The sequence below is a fragment of the Chrysochloris asiatica genome, unplaced genomic scaffold (genome assembly GCF_000296735.1).
Source record: "Chrysochloris asiatica unplaced genomic scaffold, ChrAsi1.0 scaffold00135, whole genome shotgun sequence".
Taxonomy (NCBI): Eukaryota; Metazoa; Chordata; class Mammalia; order Afrosoricida; family Chrysochloridae; genus Chrysochloris; species Chrysochloris asiatica.
Window position 1 is genome coordinate 2,148,258 of NW_006408653.1, and position 15,781 is coordinate 2,164,038.

The 15,781-nt window shown below is 38.8% G+C and overlaps 1 protein-coding gene across 1 annotated transcript in view; it reads right to left on the bottom strand.

Moving 5' to 3' along the window:
• Positions 1 to 210: 210 nt before the first annotated feature.
• SENP2 (SUMO1/sentrin/SMT3 specific peptidase 2) overlaps positions 211 to 15,781 on the bottom strand; it is a 49,550-nt gene continuing 33,979 nt past the window's right edge. The window contains exons 11-16 of the mRNA XM_006869832.1: positions 14,952 to 15,083; positions 10,681 to 10,884; positions 9,335 to 9,414; positions 7,392 to 7,476; positions 1,297 to 1,392; positions 211 to 273 (exon numbers count right to left, since the gene is read on the bottom strand). Of these exons, the coding sequence (XP_006869894.1) occupies positions 211 to 273; positions 1,297 to 1,392; positions 7,392 to 7,476; positions 9,335 to 9,414; positions 10,681 to 10,884; positions 14,952 to 15,083 (660 nt within the window). The remainder of the gene's footprint in view (positions 274 to 1,296; positions 1,393 to 7,391; positions 7,477 to 9,334; positions 9,415 to 10,680; positions 10,885 to 14,951; positions 15,084 to 15,781) is intronic.

Consider the following 15,781-nt stretch of genomic DNA (forward strand, 5'->3'; position numbering starts at 1 on the left):
GCTCTGAGCAGGCACAGCCCTCACAAACAGGGTTGCAAGCGCACACCAAGTCAAGACTAGGGTGTGGCCAGAGGCCTTCCTGCACTTTGACAGCTCAGTACCTATGAGAGAACAGAGGTGATGCAGGGACTTTTGAACCCACAATGCATGAGGTATATGGAACTGTCCGGGAAAGAACCGCCAGCAGCTAGAGGGACAGGCAGGGCATTCTCACAGCAACTGCTGATGAAGGATTTCCCACACCATCTTCTTCCGGAAGAGAGGCATCTGGTGCTGAAAAAAATCCCACAAACACACCGGCATTACACGTGACTGCACACAGCATCACGATCTCCAGGGCAATCATGTAGCCAACTATTTATAGTACCAGCAGTACTCAAGGGCGTGAGCTTTGTGATTCCGTACACAAACAAACAAACAAAAACCTGCTCTGAAAGGGATCACGTTAGGAGGTCCCAGATAGAACGGTAAAAAATATGGACCAAAACTCAAAGTCCTGGTGTGGCTCTGTGGATTAATACGCTGGACAGCAAAATTTGTTTGAACTGCAAGGTCGGCTGTTCAAGCTCATCAGTTGCTCTTTGGAAACCCCTATACATGGTCACTATATGTCGGAACAGACTTGATGGCACTTAACAAAAATCACTTTACTATAAACTAGTAATTGCCTACCTAGGGGAGAATCTAAAAACTTGTAAATTAAATAGTTCAAAACATCTAGTAAAACAATTGTACATTTATTTGTAGTAAAACTGCTTAGATGAGTAACCAATAACCAATGTTAGACTGGAATTGTATCAATTCATATTGAATGGGGTTATGGGTCATACTACTCAATAGTTTGATAGACAATATTCATCAAAATATAAGAATTGCCAAAGAAAATTACTTTTTAAAGGAGATTGTAAAAAAAGCCACAGGGAACCAAAATTAAATGTAACAGAAAGAAAAAACAATACTCAAAGTTATATCTTAGATCTGTGGCTAAGTTCTCACTAGGCTTAATTTCTCCCTTTGTTGTTCTATACCCGATGTGCTTCCTTTTTGGCTAAAAATATCAGTGATAATAGAGGAAACTGTGAACACTGGAGTTCAAAGATATGTAAATTGTGCCACTGGTCACCAGAGACTACCATAAGTTTGATCTTGGTGGGCACAGGACTAGAGTTATAATAATAATAATAGGAGCTCAGCAAACAGTCACTGAAAGTATAATGTATCTCTGGTACTGGCAAAATGTTTTCAGTTGATCTACCTTGGTGCCAGGTAAATAGATGAGACGGGGTCTTCACTCACCTGAGTAAATGTGATAGGTATGTCTCTAGAGATATAATCTGCATATTTACAAGTAAACATTCCACAATCACTCCCATTCAGTTGTTGAGGAATCTCCTAAAATTAAAAAAGAAAAAAAAAGGAGGAAGGGGTGAAACATTATCCCTTTGACTTCTTGTAAATTAGCACTATGAATAAACAATTATCAGAAAGGTAAATGCTGAAATCTGGTATGGCACAAATGCACAGAAACACACGCAAACACAATTAATCTTAGTCTATGTAATATAAAAATCCTAACCAGGACATGGTGTATGTGATCTCATATGAAAATCTTTTTCAGAAGAAAAGAGAAAAATGAGAGTTCCATCTTTTAGCTCTAACACAAAGAAATCAAATTGAAGGAAGGTTTACTACCAAGAATGGAACGATTCATCAGAACTTTCTCAGACACCCTTAAAAATTCTGAAAACAATTACGTGTGGCTCAATAAAAAATATACTTAATACAACCAACCTACCTCACTGTTACAGAGTTTAATTTCCCTGCCCTAGCCACAGCTTCAAGCAGGATAAAGAAGCCTCCTGATAAACTTTAGCCAATTCGGATCTCGCCTTGATTGCTCAGGTCAGCCCAAAGGCTAAAACACAACCTGTTTTAAGTACCACTATTGTTGTTATGTGTCGAGTTGGTTCTGACTCATAGTGACCTTGCATAGGGTTTCCAAGGCTGCAAATCTTTGTGGGAGCAAAAAGACTTATCTTTCTCACGCAGGGCAGCTGGTAGGCTGAAACCACTGACTCTGTGTATGGCAGTCCAATGCTTGTCCATAGAGCCACAGTGTTCCCTAGGACCACTAGGAGCATTGTAAGACAAAGGCAGAAGCTTCCAAACCCACATGAAGACAGCTCATGAGTTCCGCAGTCCTGTGTTGTGTTGCACTATGTTGTGTCATACTAAAGTAACACATTTTGGCTAAGGAACACATTCAAAGTAAGAATATGGAAGAGACTAGAAATCACACTAGATGAAAACTCAATTTTTATTTTTTAAAAAAAAAAAAAGCAAACTGAAGGGTTTTGTGTATTTTTCAGACTTTTCTCAAATCGAAACATAAGAGAACCCAGTAGCCCTCACTGAGTTAATAGGACTATGGAGCTTCTAACACACAAATAAAGAGAATTTGTTTTGTTTTGAACCTCCCAAGATCAGACAAGATTGACAGGTTCAGGGGGGTATGATAGCAGATGAATCTGTTTTCTTGACTATTACATTTCCTGTAACCAGAACACAGTATTCATCCAATTGCCTGTGCTCTGCTCAAGAAATTCCAAAGCTTAACCCTTCTCATTATTCAACTCAAAAACAAACTGCTATCGGGTAAAGACATTGCTGTTGTTAAGTGCCATTGAGTCAGTTCCAATTCATAGTGACCCTGTATAGGGTTTCTGACGTTTTAAATCTTCAATGGATGAAATGATATACGATAGGATGAACATAAAGCTAATGTTCTCCCATGTAAACTATCACATAATTCATAATACAACATAAAAAAAAAAAAAATCTTCAATGAAGCAGAAAGCCTCATCTTTCTCCCATGTAGCAGTTGGCAGGCTTGAACCATGAACCTTGTAATTTGTAATCCAGTGCTTCTGAGCTATTATACAATTCAGGGCTAGAGCTGAATTCATGTAGCTTAAAATGGAAACCTTTAGGATTCAAACTCTGAAATTCATATACAGCAAGATACAGAGTACATTCAACATAGCAAGTATACCTGACTCTTGGTGATGCACAGACATGGAGTCCTTAAGATTGAAATAAATAAAATTTCCATATACAAATTTTGGACAAGAGTTTTAAACTTTTATTAGCACCATTTGAGACAAGTAATTGACTTAAGTTCTCCTCCCCCCTCCCCTTCTTTAATTCTATGAGACAGGTGCTGTTGTTGCTTGTTATATGCTGTCGAATCAGTTCTGACCCATAGCGACCCTGTATAGAGTTTCCAAGTAGTGGCTGGTGAGCTTGAACTGCTGACTTTGCGGTTCAAACTGACAATGCAGTCCAGCATATTAATCCACAGTGCCACACCAGGGCAGTGTATTGGAACAAGAAGATAAAAGGAGATAAAAGGTGAGACGTAACCACCCCCAGTAACCACCCCCACCACCTACTGCTGCTGTCAATTCCGACTCACAGTGACCCAGTGGCACAGACGAGAACTGCTCCTGAGGGTTTCCGAGGTTGTAATGCTTTTTCTTAACTTTATTTTGAATTGAGTGAAGGTTTACAGAGCAAATTCATCAGAATTACGTTCAACAATTCATATACTTTGCTTCATTACATTGGTGCAATCTCCTCCATGTACAGTGAACAGCATTTACCTCCACTCACTGTAACTACTGCATTCCTCCCAGTGTGTCTTGCTACTTTCATCTTTCCTCTGTTAACCTCCCTCTTGTCCTACACATTGACTGTCCTGTCCACCCAGGTTAACAAGTGCCTACCCTCTAGTCCTGGAGTCCTAGCATGGCATTGTAGGATAAGCACTAGACCGAAAGGTTGGTTTGAACTGCAAGGTGAGTGGTTCAAATCTGCCAGCTGCTCCTCGGAAACCATTATACAGTGTCGCTATGATTTGGAACCAACTCGACAGCACTCACCACCACCCTCTAGTCCAGGGGTGGGAAACATCCAGCCAACATGCCATAGGTTGCTGTTATTGTTAAGTGCTGTCGAATCTGTTCTGACTCACAGCAACCCTGTATAGTGTTCCCAAGGGGCAGCTAGTAAGCTTGACCTGCCGAGCTTGTGCTTCAAACCGTCCTTGAAGTACAGTGCATTAACTCACAGTGCCACATCATGACTCTGTGGACCATATAAGGTCCTCAAAATCATTTGGTCTGCTCCTACCAAGACAGGCACAGTTCCAGCCATCACATTTGTTGTTAAATGCCATCTAGTCAGTTTTGACTCACAGCGACCCTGTCTAGGGTTTCCAAGGAGCAGCTGGTGAGTTTAAATTGCCCATCTTGTGACTGACCTCGCGGTCCAGTGTTTATCCTAGAGAGTCACACCAGGACTCCAGCCATCACATTTAATTAATTCACCCCTAAAGCCATCACACTGTTGTGTGGTAAGTGCCTAGACAAGTTGGTTTATAGTGATCCTCACACTGGCCTTGTTGTCCAGAGCATTATCCGACAGTGTTTGACCCAATCTAACAGGATAAATTTTAAGTTGATAATTTTGTATGGCCTGTGAATGATGTTAAAAATTTTGGCAGAAAAATATTCCCTACTCCTGCTCTAGCCCATGAATAATGTTCCCTCTCCCCATCACAGATGGTTTCTTTTATCAAGAAAACCTCTTTTTAAACTTTTACAACATTGGTCTTATACAATGTTTGTCCTTTTGAGATTAACTTATTTCACTCAGTATAATGTCCTCCAGTTTCAACCATGTTGTAAGTTATTTCACAGATTCATCATTACTCTTCAACATTTTTTAGTATTCTGTTGTGTGGATGAACCAAAATTTCTTTCACCATTCTTCTGTTGATGGGCATTTAGGCCGTCTCCATCTTTTTGATATGTCTCTTGAAGATAGTATATTGAAGGATCCTACTTCTTATCTATTCTGTTCTTTATGTCTCTTGACTGGCATATTTAATCCATTTGCATTCAGTGTAATAGATATGAATTGATTGTCATTTTTCTGTGTGTGTGTTTTTTTGTGGTGCAGCTAGATTCTTTGTTCCATATAATTTTCTACATAAATTCATTGTTTGTGGATTTTCTTTTCATTTTCGCTTCTGTTGTGTTGATGTTTACTAAATCTTTCTGATTTTCCTTTTTTTTCTTGGAAGTTCTGTATCTACACTATTCCTTCTTTTTGCTGAGTTCTTGACATTATACATTGTTCCTTATACATTGTTATCTCTCTATTTCATTCTTGTAGGTTTATCTTACTTTAAATACTTCTATATCTGGATTCAGTTCTGGGTGGTGTTGTCATGTATACTGATCTCAGGCTGTTGTCTGCTATTATTGTTTCTTAGTCCAAAGAACACCCTTTAGCATTTTTTTGTAAAATTGGCCTGATCATTACAAATTTCTTTCATTTCTGTTTATCAGGATATGTCCTAATTTCTCAGTCCTATCTGAGGGCCAGATTTACTGGGTATATGATTTTTGGTTAGCAATGTTTTTCTTTCAGAGTTTTGCATATGTCATCCCATTGTCTTCTTGCCTGCATGGTTTCTGCTGAGAAATCAGAGCTTAGTCTTATTGATTCTCCTTTTTAGGTAACTTTTTGTTTATCCTGAGCTGCTCTCAACATTTTTTCCTTGTCTTTGATTTTGAATAGTTTGATTATGATATAGCTTGGTGATTTTCTTTGAGGATCTACCTGTTTGGGGTATGTTCAATCTATTATATGCGCTTATCTTCTCATCTTTCATATTAGAAAAGCTTTCTTCGAACAAATTTTCAACAATTTTCTCTGTGCTTGTCTCTTCCTGTTCAGGAATTCTAATCACTCGTAAGTTGCTCCTCTCTAGGGTGTCTCACATAACACTAAGGCTGTCTTTGGATTTTTCACTCTTTTTTCTGATTGTTGTTCTAGCATACTACTATTGAGAGGTTTATCTTCAATCACTAACTCAGGCCTCCATGGCTTCAATTCTACCTCTTTGCCCTTTCCGTGTATTGTTCATTTCTTAGATCTTAGTATTAATCCTCTGGACTTCTAATTGCAGGCTTAAAACTGTTTCAAAACTTGCATTTATTGTGTCTGCTTGTTCTTGTAATGTTTTCCTGAATTTTTCTAGAATTTTTCTTGTGTTCTCCTTATTTTCCTCAATCTATCAGTCCTTTGAAGGTACCTAATTAACATTCTTTTAAATTCTTTTTCAGTTAGTTTTATTAACTTTTCTTCTTCAAAAATGTTTTCTGGTTCTGCATGTTGTTCATTTGTTTGAGCCAGTCTCTCGTTTCTTTGTGTGAGCTAAAATTGTCTGTTGTCTCCAGGGTATTTTGAGGTTGTTGTATTTGTAAAAACAAAAGTTCAGTTGTTGGAATCAGAGGGTAGAAATCTCTGGTGGGCTCCTGAAATTTAAGGAGTTCACAAAATGGATGTGGGAGGGATGTGACTGCAAAGTTCCTGGGCCTAAATGGAGATCCTACTGGCCTCGGTGTTATCTCTGTTCAGGTCACTCAATCTGGAAGTAGTTCATGGGGGTACCTGATGGAGGTGGTTTCAGTGTCTGTTAGGACCATAGGGAAGATGGGGGCAGGGTCACTGTTTAAATGCAAGTCTGGTGGCTCTGTGGGTTCTGTAGGTCTGGGTCTGAGCCCACCTGAATCCAAGCACCAGAGTGGCACACCAAAGCGGTGCAGCCAGCCCCCAACTAACATTGGAGTGGCTCCCAACCACATGGCTCTGAACTCAGGGAGAGGAGGGTCTGCACTGGGGATGGATAAGGGTGGGAGCTGACCATACCTCTGGTTAGCAGGGGAACCCATGCATCACTCACGGGAATCTGCTCTACCAGGCCTCCTTCTACTGTCAAAGTTGCTCACAAGATGGTGGAGCTAAGTCTGGCCAGCCATTCACCAGTCTCTCTCTCTCACTGTCCCTGCTTAGCCTCTCCTCCAAGCAAACACTCCATCTACCTCTCTAACCTTTCTTCTGATGTTTAGGACAGAATTTCCATCTGTGTCTGTTTTATTTGGCCTCTCATCTATGTTGTTAGAGCGTCTGTATGTAGTGTGTCTTCCCAGTCCGCCATCTTATCGTAAGTTCCAAGACAGTAATTCTTGACAGAAGCAGACTGCCTCATCTTTTCTCAAGGAGAGGTTGGTGGATTTCAACCATGAGACTTTTGGTTAGCAGCCAAATGTTTAACCCACAGCATCACCAGAACTTAAGAAGCCATTATCTTGGTTAAATTAACTGCTAAATATTTAGAGGCAGGATCATTCTTAAAATGTCCATTTTAAGAAAATGCATGCCTGAGGAGTGAGTGAGGAGAGGAAGAAATCTTGACTTAACAACCTGACACGTTAGGTAAAGGCAACAAAACATTTCAAATATAGATAATCTTCACTTACGTGTGGCTTCAAGCTGTAGTGGGTCCATTCTAAAAGATTCAGGTCAATATTTCTTTTGGTCTTACTTTCATCCTGTAAATACTGACTGGAAAAAACAACAGAGAAGGAACATATCCATGAATCCCTATGGAAACATAGTTCTAGGATGACAAAGGGCTTTATGATGTTTCAAAGTCAGGCCTTTCCCAAATCTATCTCCATTAGTACTTTTCAAATGTAATGACTTTTTTGGTATTTACATTTTTTTTTTTCTGTTAGAAAAATTGTACATGCTTGTTTTTAAAAGTTTAAACATAAAATAACATTAAAAGCACACAACCCCTGTAATATCTAATCCAGACGTCACTACTAATAGTTTGCTGTGTAAGTCTCTACTCTACCTCCAAACACACAATAAAAAATACTTATTTTATCTTAAAAGTAGGTTCATTCTTTATGTTTCATTTTACAACTTCTTTATGTTTCATTTTACAACTTGCTTTCTTTCATTTAAAACAGATATAACATGGGTGAAAAAAGAAAAAAAATTCATTGCCATGAAAAACAAGATATGAGTGAAGGCAGAAGGCCTGTCATAAATTAAAGGAGATCAAAGAGACATTAAGTCTATGAAATTTGAATGGCACCCAGGCTGGGGTGGGAAAGGGGAAGCTACGTGGGAAACAAATGAGGATATTATAGAATATGGACTGTTTGTTTCATGATACTAAAAAAAAATCCAAACCAGTTGCTACAGGGTTGATTCCAGCTCACGGTGTGTCAACAGGGTAAAATTGTGCTTCAGTTTTCAGTGACTGCATTTTTGGAAGTAGATGCCCAGTCTTTCTTCTGAGGCACCTCTAGATGGATTCACACCACCAACTTTTTGGTTAGTAGCTAAGAGCATAACTGTGCCACCCAGGACTCCTACATGATATTACTGACTCTTCATTGTGTTAGTGTGATAACAGCACTGTAGTTATCTAACGGAATTTCTCTAGTCTTAGGAAACGTGCACTAAAGTATTATGAGTAATTAATTAATTCCATCCTAACCTACATGTAAAGTAGGCCAATGTTAAACCATGGCATACACTGCAAAAGGGGATAATATCACCAACCAGAGGATGAAAACTGGTTCTTGGGGGACAAAAAATCTTGGATATTGCCATGGTTGGTGGCCCTTCATAGTTTAACACTACCCAACAAAGTCTTACTTCTTACTATTTAATTTCTTATGTTAGGAAGAAATTATTCTACTTGGGAAAGAGGGGTAATAATGAAAAAAAGATTGAGCGACACTAGACAAGGGACATCAGGAAAGGGAGTGGGCATTCTACAATACCCACAGGAGCTAACACATTTCATATTTAAATACATACTAGGTCATAAATAGCTATTAAAACTTGTGATTCTAAAATGAACAGTTCTATGCACTTTATAAAAAATTTGGCATATCTTACAACTTTTCAGTTTTCTTCTCTATACTTTCTTTTTCAAGTAAACAGATATAAGCAAAAATGCTCTTTTCCACTAAAATAATACTGAAAAAAAAAAAAAAGATAGATGGAAGCGAACTGAACTAATTATTGGTAATAGCAACTTTTTGTCATAATGTTTATTTCACAAATTCATTTATCCCAACTAAATTGCAACACAAGAACCTGCATTTGCTTCCCGTGAGGAGAGTCCACATGGACTCATCTTACTGATCTGCTTCATCATCATCATCAAATTCATGTCACCACTTTACGAAGCAAATCACTGGCTTGGCTTTAAAATCAGTTTTCTAGCAATTACTACTTGAAATAACTGTCCACAAACCATACAATCTAATTCATTAATTGGTCCCCCCACCCCCATAAAAGACTACGATCCAATCAAGCTTTTGAGGGTTAGATACATGATAGATGATTGAATGAGGGCACAATGATGCAACAGTGAAGTTCAAAAGGATTTACTTACAGGAGAATCTCGCAGATCCTGTGGCCCTTTTGTCCCATAGAATCCAAATATTTAAGACACTTTTTTCTTAGGTCTATTACCTATAGGTGAAGAATGCAACATCATCTAGTTAAGAAACCTCAACTACAGTAGGAATCAAAAATTCATTTCTAAAAAGAAAAACATCTCTTAAAAAAACCTCAGTAAACATCAAGGGAGAAGAGCACAAGCAGAATGCGGGACCTTATCCAGAGAAGCAGCAACACCAGAGATGGAGGCAGGGATGGGGACAGGGAGAAGGGAGCAGCTGAGGACTCCCGACTCAAGAGAAGAGAGGGACTAAGAGATAGTGGCCCGGAGGCAGACTTGCAGAATGCACCCTTTGGTGGTGCAAATTATTAAATATGTTTGAGTGTTTAAAAAAAAGAGCTAAAGTGAATAGAGAGAAATACTGTTAACTGATGATACATGGAGTGGATTATCATTGTAATGAAACAAGATGTATGATTGGTTGAATGTAAAACTGATGCTCTACCCTGCAAACTTTCACTCAATCCACACAAAAACCTTTAAAAAAAAAAACCCCAAAAAACTCAATAGACATATCAATATGAATAGATTTCTAAGAAATTTTTGTTAAAAAGAAGAAAAAAAAAAAGTTACAAAACATCATTGTTGTCGTCGTTAGGTGCCATCGAGTCGGTACCGACTAACAGCGACCTTACGCAGAACGAAACACTGCCCGATCCTAGGCCAACCTCACTAATGTTGCCACGCATGAGTCCATCGATGCTGCCACTTGGCCAATCCATCTCGCTGGGGGTCTTCCTCTTTTTCTCTGACCTCATACAAAATTCTATTTTTCCATCATTAGAGAAACGTCTGGAAAATTATTCATCAAAGCATTAACTGTCTTGTCAGGGTGTCATGATTTTTATTTTTAGCTTTCTTTTTAGCTTTACTTTTCTACAATAAACCTGTATCATCTTATAAACAAAACTAAATAAATAATCTTTATGTGTACTAAAACTTTCCTCTTAAGAATGAAAGCTCCTCAAGTACAGGGATTCAGTCTTCTAATTTCCTAAATTGTTCCACTCAGGAACTAAGAAGGGAATCTGTCTGCCCCTAACATATACTGCTGGCCTTTCACTGACACATAAGGGTAGCTTTTTGTTTTTGTTAAGTGCCGTCGAATAGGTTCTGACTCATAGTGACCCTTCATAGGGTTTGAACTACCCCCATTATGGTTAGCAGTCCAGTGTTTATCTTACTGGGCCACACCAGGATTCTGAGGGTAGCTTAGCCTTCATCAGATAAGAAAATAATTTTTAGTCAAATTCCAACAATTAGCTCTTGTGACTCACCACCAGACTCCAGTGTACCTTCCGATGAATAGGCACCAGAATAAGCTCTTGTTCAAAGAGATTTACCCCTTTGGTCCATCTTTTCACTGCTTGGTAGCCCCCAGACCATAATTTAGGATAGAAGAAAGTACTAAATGCATGAACTGCGGGGTAGCCTTGCTTTTTATTTCTTTCCACCAGAAGATTCATGTAAAAATTAATGACCTGTAAAACACCAAGAAAATAAAAAGTCAAAATATGGCAAGTAAATTAATGAAAATGAGAGGGTAAGTCAAAAAGTCTTACTAAAATATCATTATCCACTCACAGCTACCAAGTTAACTGTAACTCAGAGCGACACAGAAATGGTTTCTTAAGATTGCTACACTTTACAGAAGCAGAAAGCCTCATCTTTTTCCTGCAGACTGGCTGGGGGTTTGAACCACCAACCTTCGACCTATGGTTAGCAGTCCAGTGCTTACCATAAAATCACAGAAAACTGTATTAAACAAAAATATCAAAATGTGAAGCTATTGTTTCTTAAAATGTCCTTCATCTAGTTCTTCTATATACTTCGGAAGGTGGGGTTTCATCTCTCTAACCCTTCCCTGAAGAATTCTGCACTTTGACTTACACCAAAAATGGCAGTTTGGGCATCCTTGAGGAAGATTCAAATAGGGTTCCTTTGGGAACAAAAAGAAATCTAAAGAAGCAAGATCAGGGCTGCAGGTGAATGGGGTAAGGTATCCTAAAGAAATTCTTGTAGGACAGCTCTTGATAGCCTTGAAGAATGGGTATATGCATTGCCATGATGGAACACCCGTCCTTGGTACAAGTTTCCTAGACTTATTCTCACCAATGCAGTTTTCAATTTTCTTAATATAGTGTCCTTTGAGAAATCTATTAAGATTACCTTTTTGGAATCCAAAAAAAACAGTCTGACCTGACATCTCTGCCTTGAATTTAACTGGTCCAGCAAATGTCCTAAGAAACCACTGTTTTAACTGGACCTCTTTTTGAAGGCACCCTAATGGGACTAGACCACTGTATTATTGAGAGAACTTATCTGTAGCTATCCAATCATCACAGAGACATTTTTAAACAGGTTTTATTTGGAATAAACTCATGCAGCAATACTTTTTGACTCACTCTTGCAAATATCCACTTGTTAGGTTGAATTAGAAGGTATAAAGTTTAAGAAACAGAAGGCACCAAACAGAAGGATAAAAGGACTGTGTATGGCAAAAGATGAAAAAAAGGCACAATTAATGAAAAATTTGTTGTTGTTAAGTGCCATTGAGACTGTTCCACTTCATAACAACCTTTAATAGGGTTTCCAAGGAATGGCTGGTAGGTTTGAACTGCTGACCCATGGTTAAGCAGTTCAAGGGCTTATGCTATAGCACAAGACAGGATGAAATAATACTTTTAAGGCCTAAGAAGGTCAGGAGACGGATCCCAAAGAGAACATGTGTGAAATACTGAAAAGAGCTATGAAGCTGCATCTAGTCAGTACACAAGGAATATGCATTGACAGTACTGGAAGTAAATTTCACCATGTAAACTATACCTGTTTTAAAAAATTAAATGGAAGGAAATATATCAAAACATTAATATTATATTTGAATGATGGTACTTTATGATAAATTTAAACAGTATTTGTGATATTAACTGTCTTTTTTACTTTCTCTTATTTTCTGAATCTGCAATAAAAAACTGAGGGGATGTCAAAAAGTTCTTGGAAAAATGGAAATGAAAGATAATGGAATTTTTTCACAAACTTTTTGAATCTCCCTCGTATATTCCATTTGTAACATGAAACAAAATATTCAATAGGTTTTAGTCATGGATACTGGAGCCTGGATGGAGCATGCTGTTTGCAGTAAGCAGCTAACCAAGATGTTGGCAATTTGAACTCACCTAGCAGGAGGGACCAGTCGCTGGTGAAAGATATCATGTTTGGTAAGATGGAGGGTTAGAGAAAAAGAGGAAGAACCCCAACGAGATGGATAGGCCAAGTGGCAGCATCGTTGGACTCAACTGTGTCAACAGTAGTGAGGTTGACCTAGGATCAGGCAGTGTTTTGTTCTGCTGTACATAAGGTCGCTGTGAGTCGGTACCAACTCGATGGCATCTAACAACAAAGCAGTGGCTCCACAGAAGAAAGGTCTATTAAACTGCTTATATAAAGGTTACAACCAAACCAAACTTTTTAGAACAGATCTAAAAAGGCAAAGGAAAAAAAATACAGGAACTAATAAGCAGGTAAGGAAGGACCAACTGGGGAAAAGGCAAAAAGAACTACGAGATACTAGATCATAGATACTTGTTATTTAGGGGTGGGGTGGGAAAATGAGCAACAAATGTGGGTATGGCGAGCAAAGAAAGACCAAAGTTAAGTGATGTTAGCACTCGGAAGAAAGGATGCCTGTACTAAAGAATGTGGCATATATAAGAGAGCAATAGTTTCAACAAAGGTCAAAAAATGAGTCTAGGATCACATATGAATGGGTGTAAGCACATACACAGGTAGGTTCACATATATACATGTGTAAATATAGACATTCATTGAAGATACTATGACAGATACTCCACAGACATAACCAAACACCTTCTAAAACTGGTTTTGTGGTTTTGAAAGTTTAGGAGTATAGGCTCATGAAGAAGCCAGTCAACTGACACAATATAGTTCACAAATTTTATGTTCTGAGCTCTGGTAGTGTAGTGGTTACGAATCGGGCTGCCAACCTCAAGGCCAGCAGTTCGAAACTACCAGCGGTTCCGCAGGAGAAAGATGAGGCATTCTGCTCCCGTAAAGATTTACAGCCTTGGAAACCCTGTGCAGGGTCACTATGAGTTGGAGCCGACTCCACAGTACTTAACAACAACAACAACAACGCTACAGAAGGCAGCAGTGTCTGAGGTCTTAAAGACTTGTGAGTAGACATCTGAGATAAAATTATTGGCTGTATTGTATTAGAGAAGAACCAAGCCTACAAGGCTGATAGCCTACGTGAGCCATTACCCCTCAACCACACAAGGACTAGGTGGGACCTGGCTACTGCTACTGACCAATCAGCCTGGGGTCAAATTAGATGATCCTGGTTAGAATGGAAGAATATGCAGAACAAAACTCAAATTCTTAAAAAAAAAAAAAAAAAAAAAAAAGGGGGGGGGCAGACTAGTTGAACCAGGATTCCAAGACTAGCACCCAGAGATAATTCTAAAACTTTGAACCAAAAACTATCTCCCGAAATCACTTTTTAGCAGAAAAGCAGAGTGATGCAGCAAAATAAAAGGTATTCCCCAGTAGATATGATTAGACTGGTGCTCTACTAAAACCCATTTATATGTAAGTCCAAAAAGTCAATATTTAATCCATACCAAGATGAGACAAAAAGAGGGCAGAGATGGATTGTATTGGAAATGGAACAACCAGGACACAATTAAGAAAATGCTGACACATATGAAGAATATAATTAATGCCATTTATCAATTTGTGTGGAAACTGTAAAATGGAAGCCTAACTTCTTGTATGAACTTTCACAAAAAATATTACCTCCACATCCCAAAAAAGACTAAGGGCTAGCTTCTGTTAAATATATAAGGACAAGATGACAAATTAAGTAAATATTAGCAGTTTTCATTCAAATGAAATGAAGAAAAAAGACATACAGCATACATAATGTTGTTGTTAAATGCCACTGAGTTGGTTCTGACTCACAGTGACCCTGTATAGGGTTTCTGAGGAACAGCTGATGGGTTTGAACTACCAGACCTGCAGTTACTAGTTGAGTGCATATGCTACCACACCACACCAGCAATCGAGATATCCTTTTATTAATGAAAAAAAGTAAAATGGCTCCTGTAAGCATTCATCTAAAATTAAGTATCATCTGCTGTTTCCATTGATTACATGCACCCAGGACTCCTGGTGTGGTACTGCAGGATCGGCGCTAGATTGGAAACCACAAAGTCAAATAGCTCAAGCCCATCAAGAGCTCCTCAGAAACCCTCTAAGTCAGAACTGACTCAATGGCACTGAACAGCAACAGAGTTTATAAGAACACCAGCGATGACCAATATATGAAGTGGTAGATGAAACCAAGCACAGATGAATAGGAGGGAATTATTGATAAAGGTAGCAGACAATAAAAACTAAACACTGTTTTTTGTGTTTAGGTGTTTTAGTTTTAAATTAAGCAAAAAGTTGCTTTACCAACACCTTATAAATAGGTAAAAATGCAGTAAATAGTTAAAACATCATGGCAGTCAAAGAGTAAACAACTTACTTCATCATTGAGCCAGTGATAGTTCTTCAAGGTCTGGATATCACCACGGGTAATTCTCAGTTTGAAAGCACTACTCAGGATCTCATCTTGAGAGCCATGGCCTATTGCATTGCTGATTTCTTTTTCCATTTCCTGAATGAGAAAATCCAGAGATTGCTAACTTAATACAGAATCCAACTTAATACTTAATACCAAATGTGAACAAACTGAAAAAAGCTCTTCATTCATATAACACCTGACCTTTGAGAAAGATATTATCTAAGACCTATCTGGTAGTGTAGTGGTTACGAATCAGGCTGCGAACCCTAAGGTCAGCAGTTCAAAACTACCAGCCACTCCACGGGAGAAAGAGGTTTTCTGCTCCCATAAAGATTTACTGCCTCGGAAACCCTGTACAGGGTCGCTATGGGTCGGAACCGACTCAACAGCACGTAACAACATATGAAAATATTTAAACTTGGATTACTAAGCAGTCTTAAAAAACACAATACGGTGACTGGCTTACAAGCTTTCAAGAGGGAACCTAGAGCTAGGGGGCATGGAGGAAGGCAGACTCTCCAGTGAGTACTATCCAATCTGTCTAGGCGGAGCTGATGAAATGAAATGCAGAAGGGTCACTTGTGATACAATAGTGAATGATTGTTATCAGGACTGATTGTGAGGCTAGAAATATAAAGGTAAAAGTTTGTTAGCAAGGAAGGGAGTTATTAACTCTCCAGTCTAGGAGCGGAGGTCTCTGGGACCATCAACGGAGAAGAGCTGAGAGTGGGACCCTACCCAGAGAAGCAGCAAGGCCCGAGATAGAGGCAGAGACGATGACGTGGAGTGAT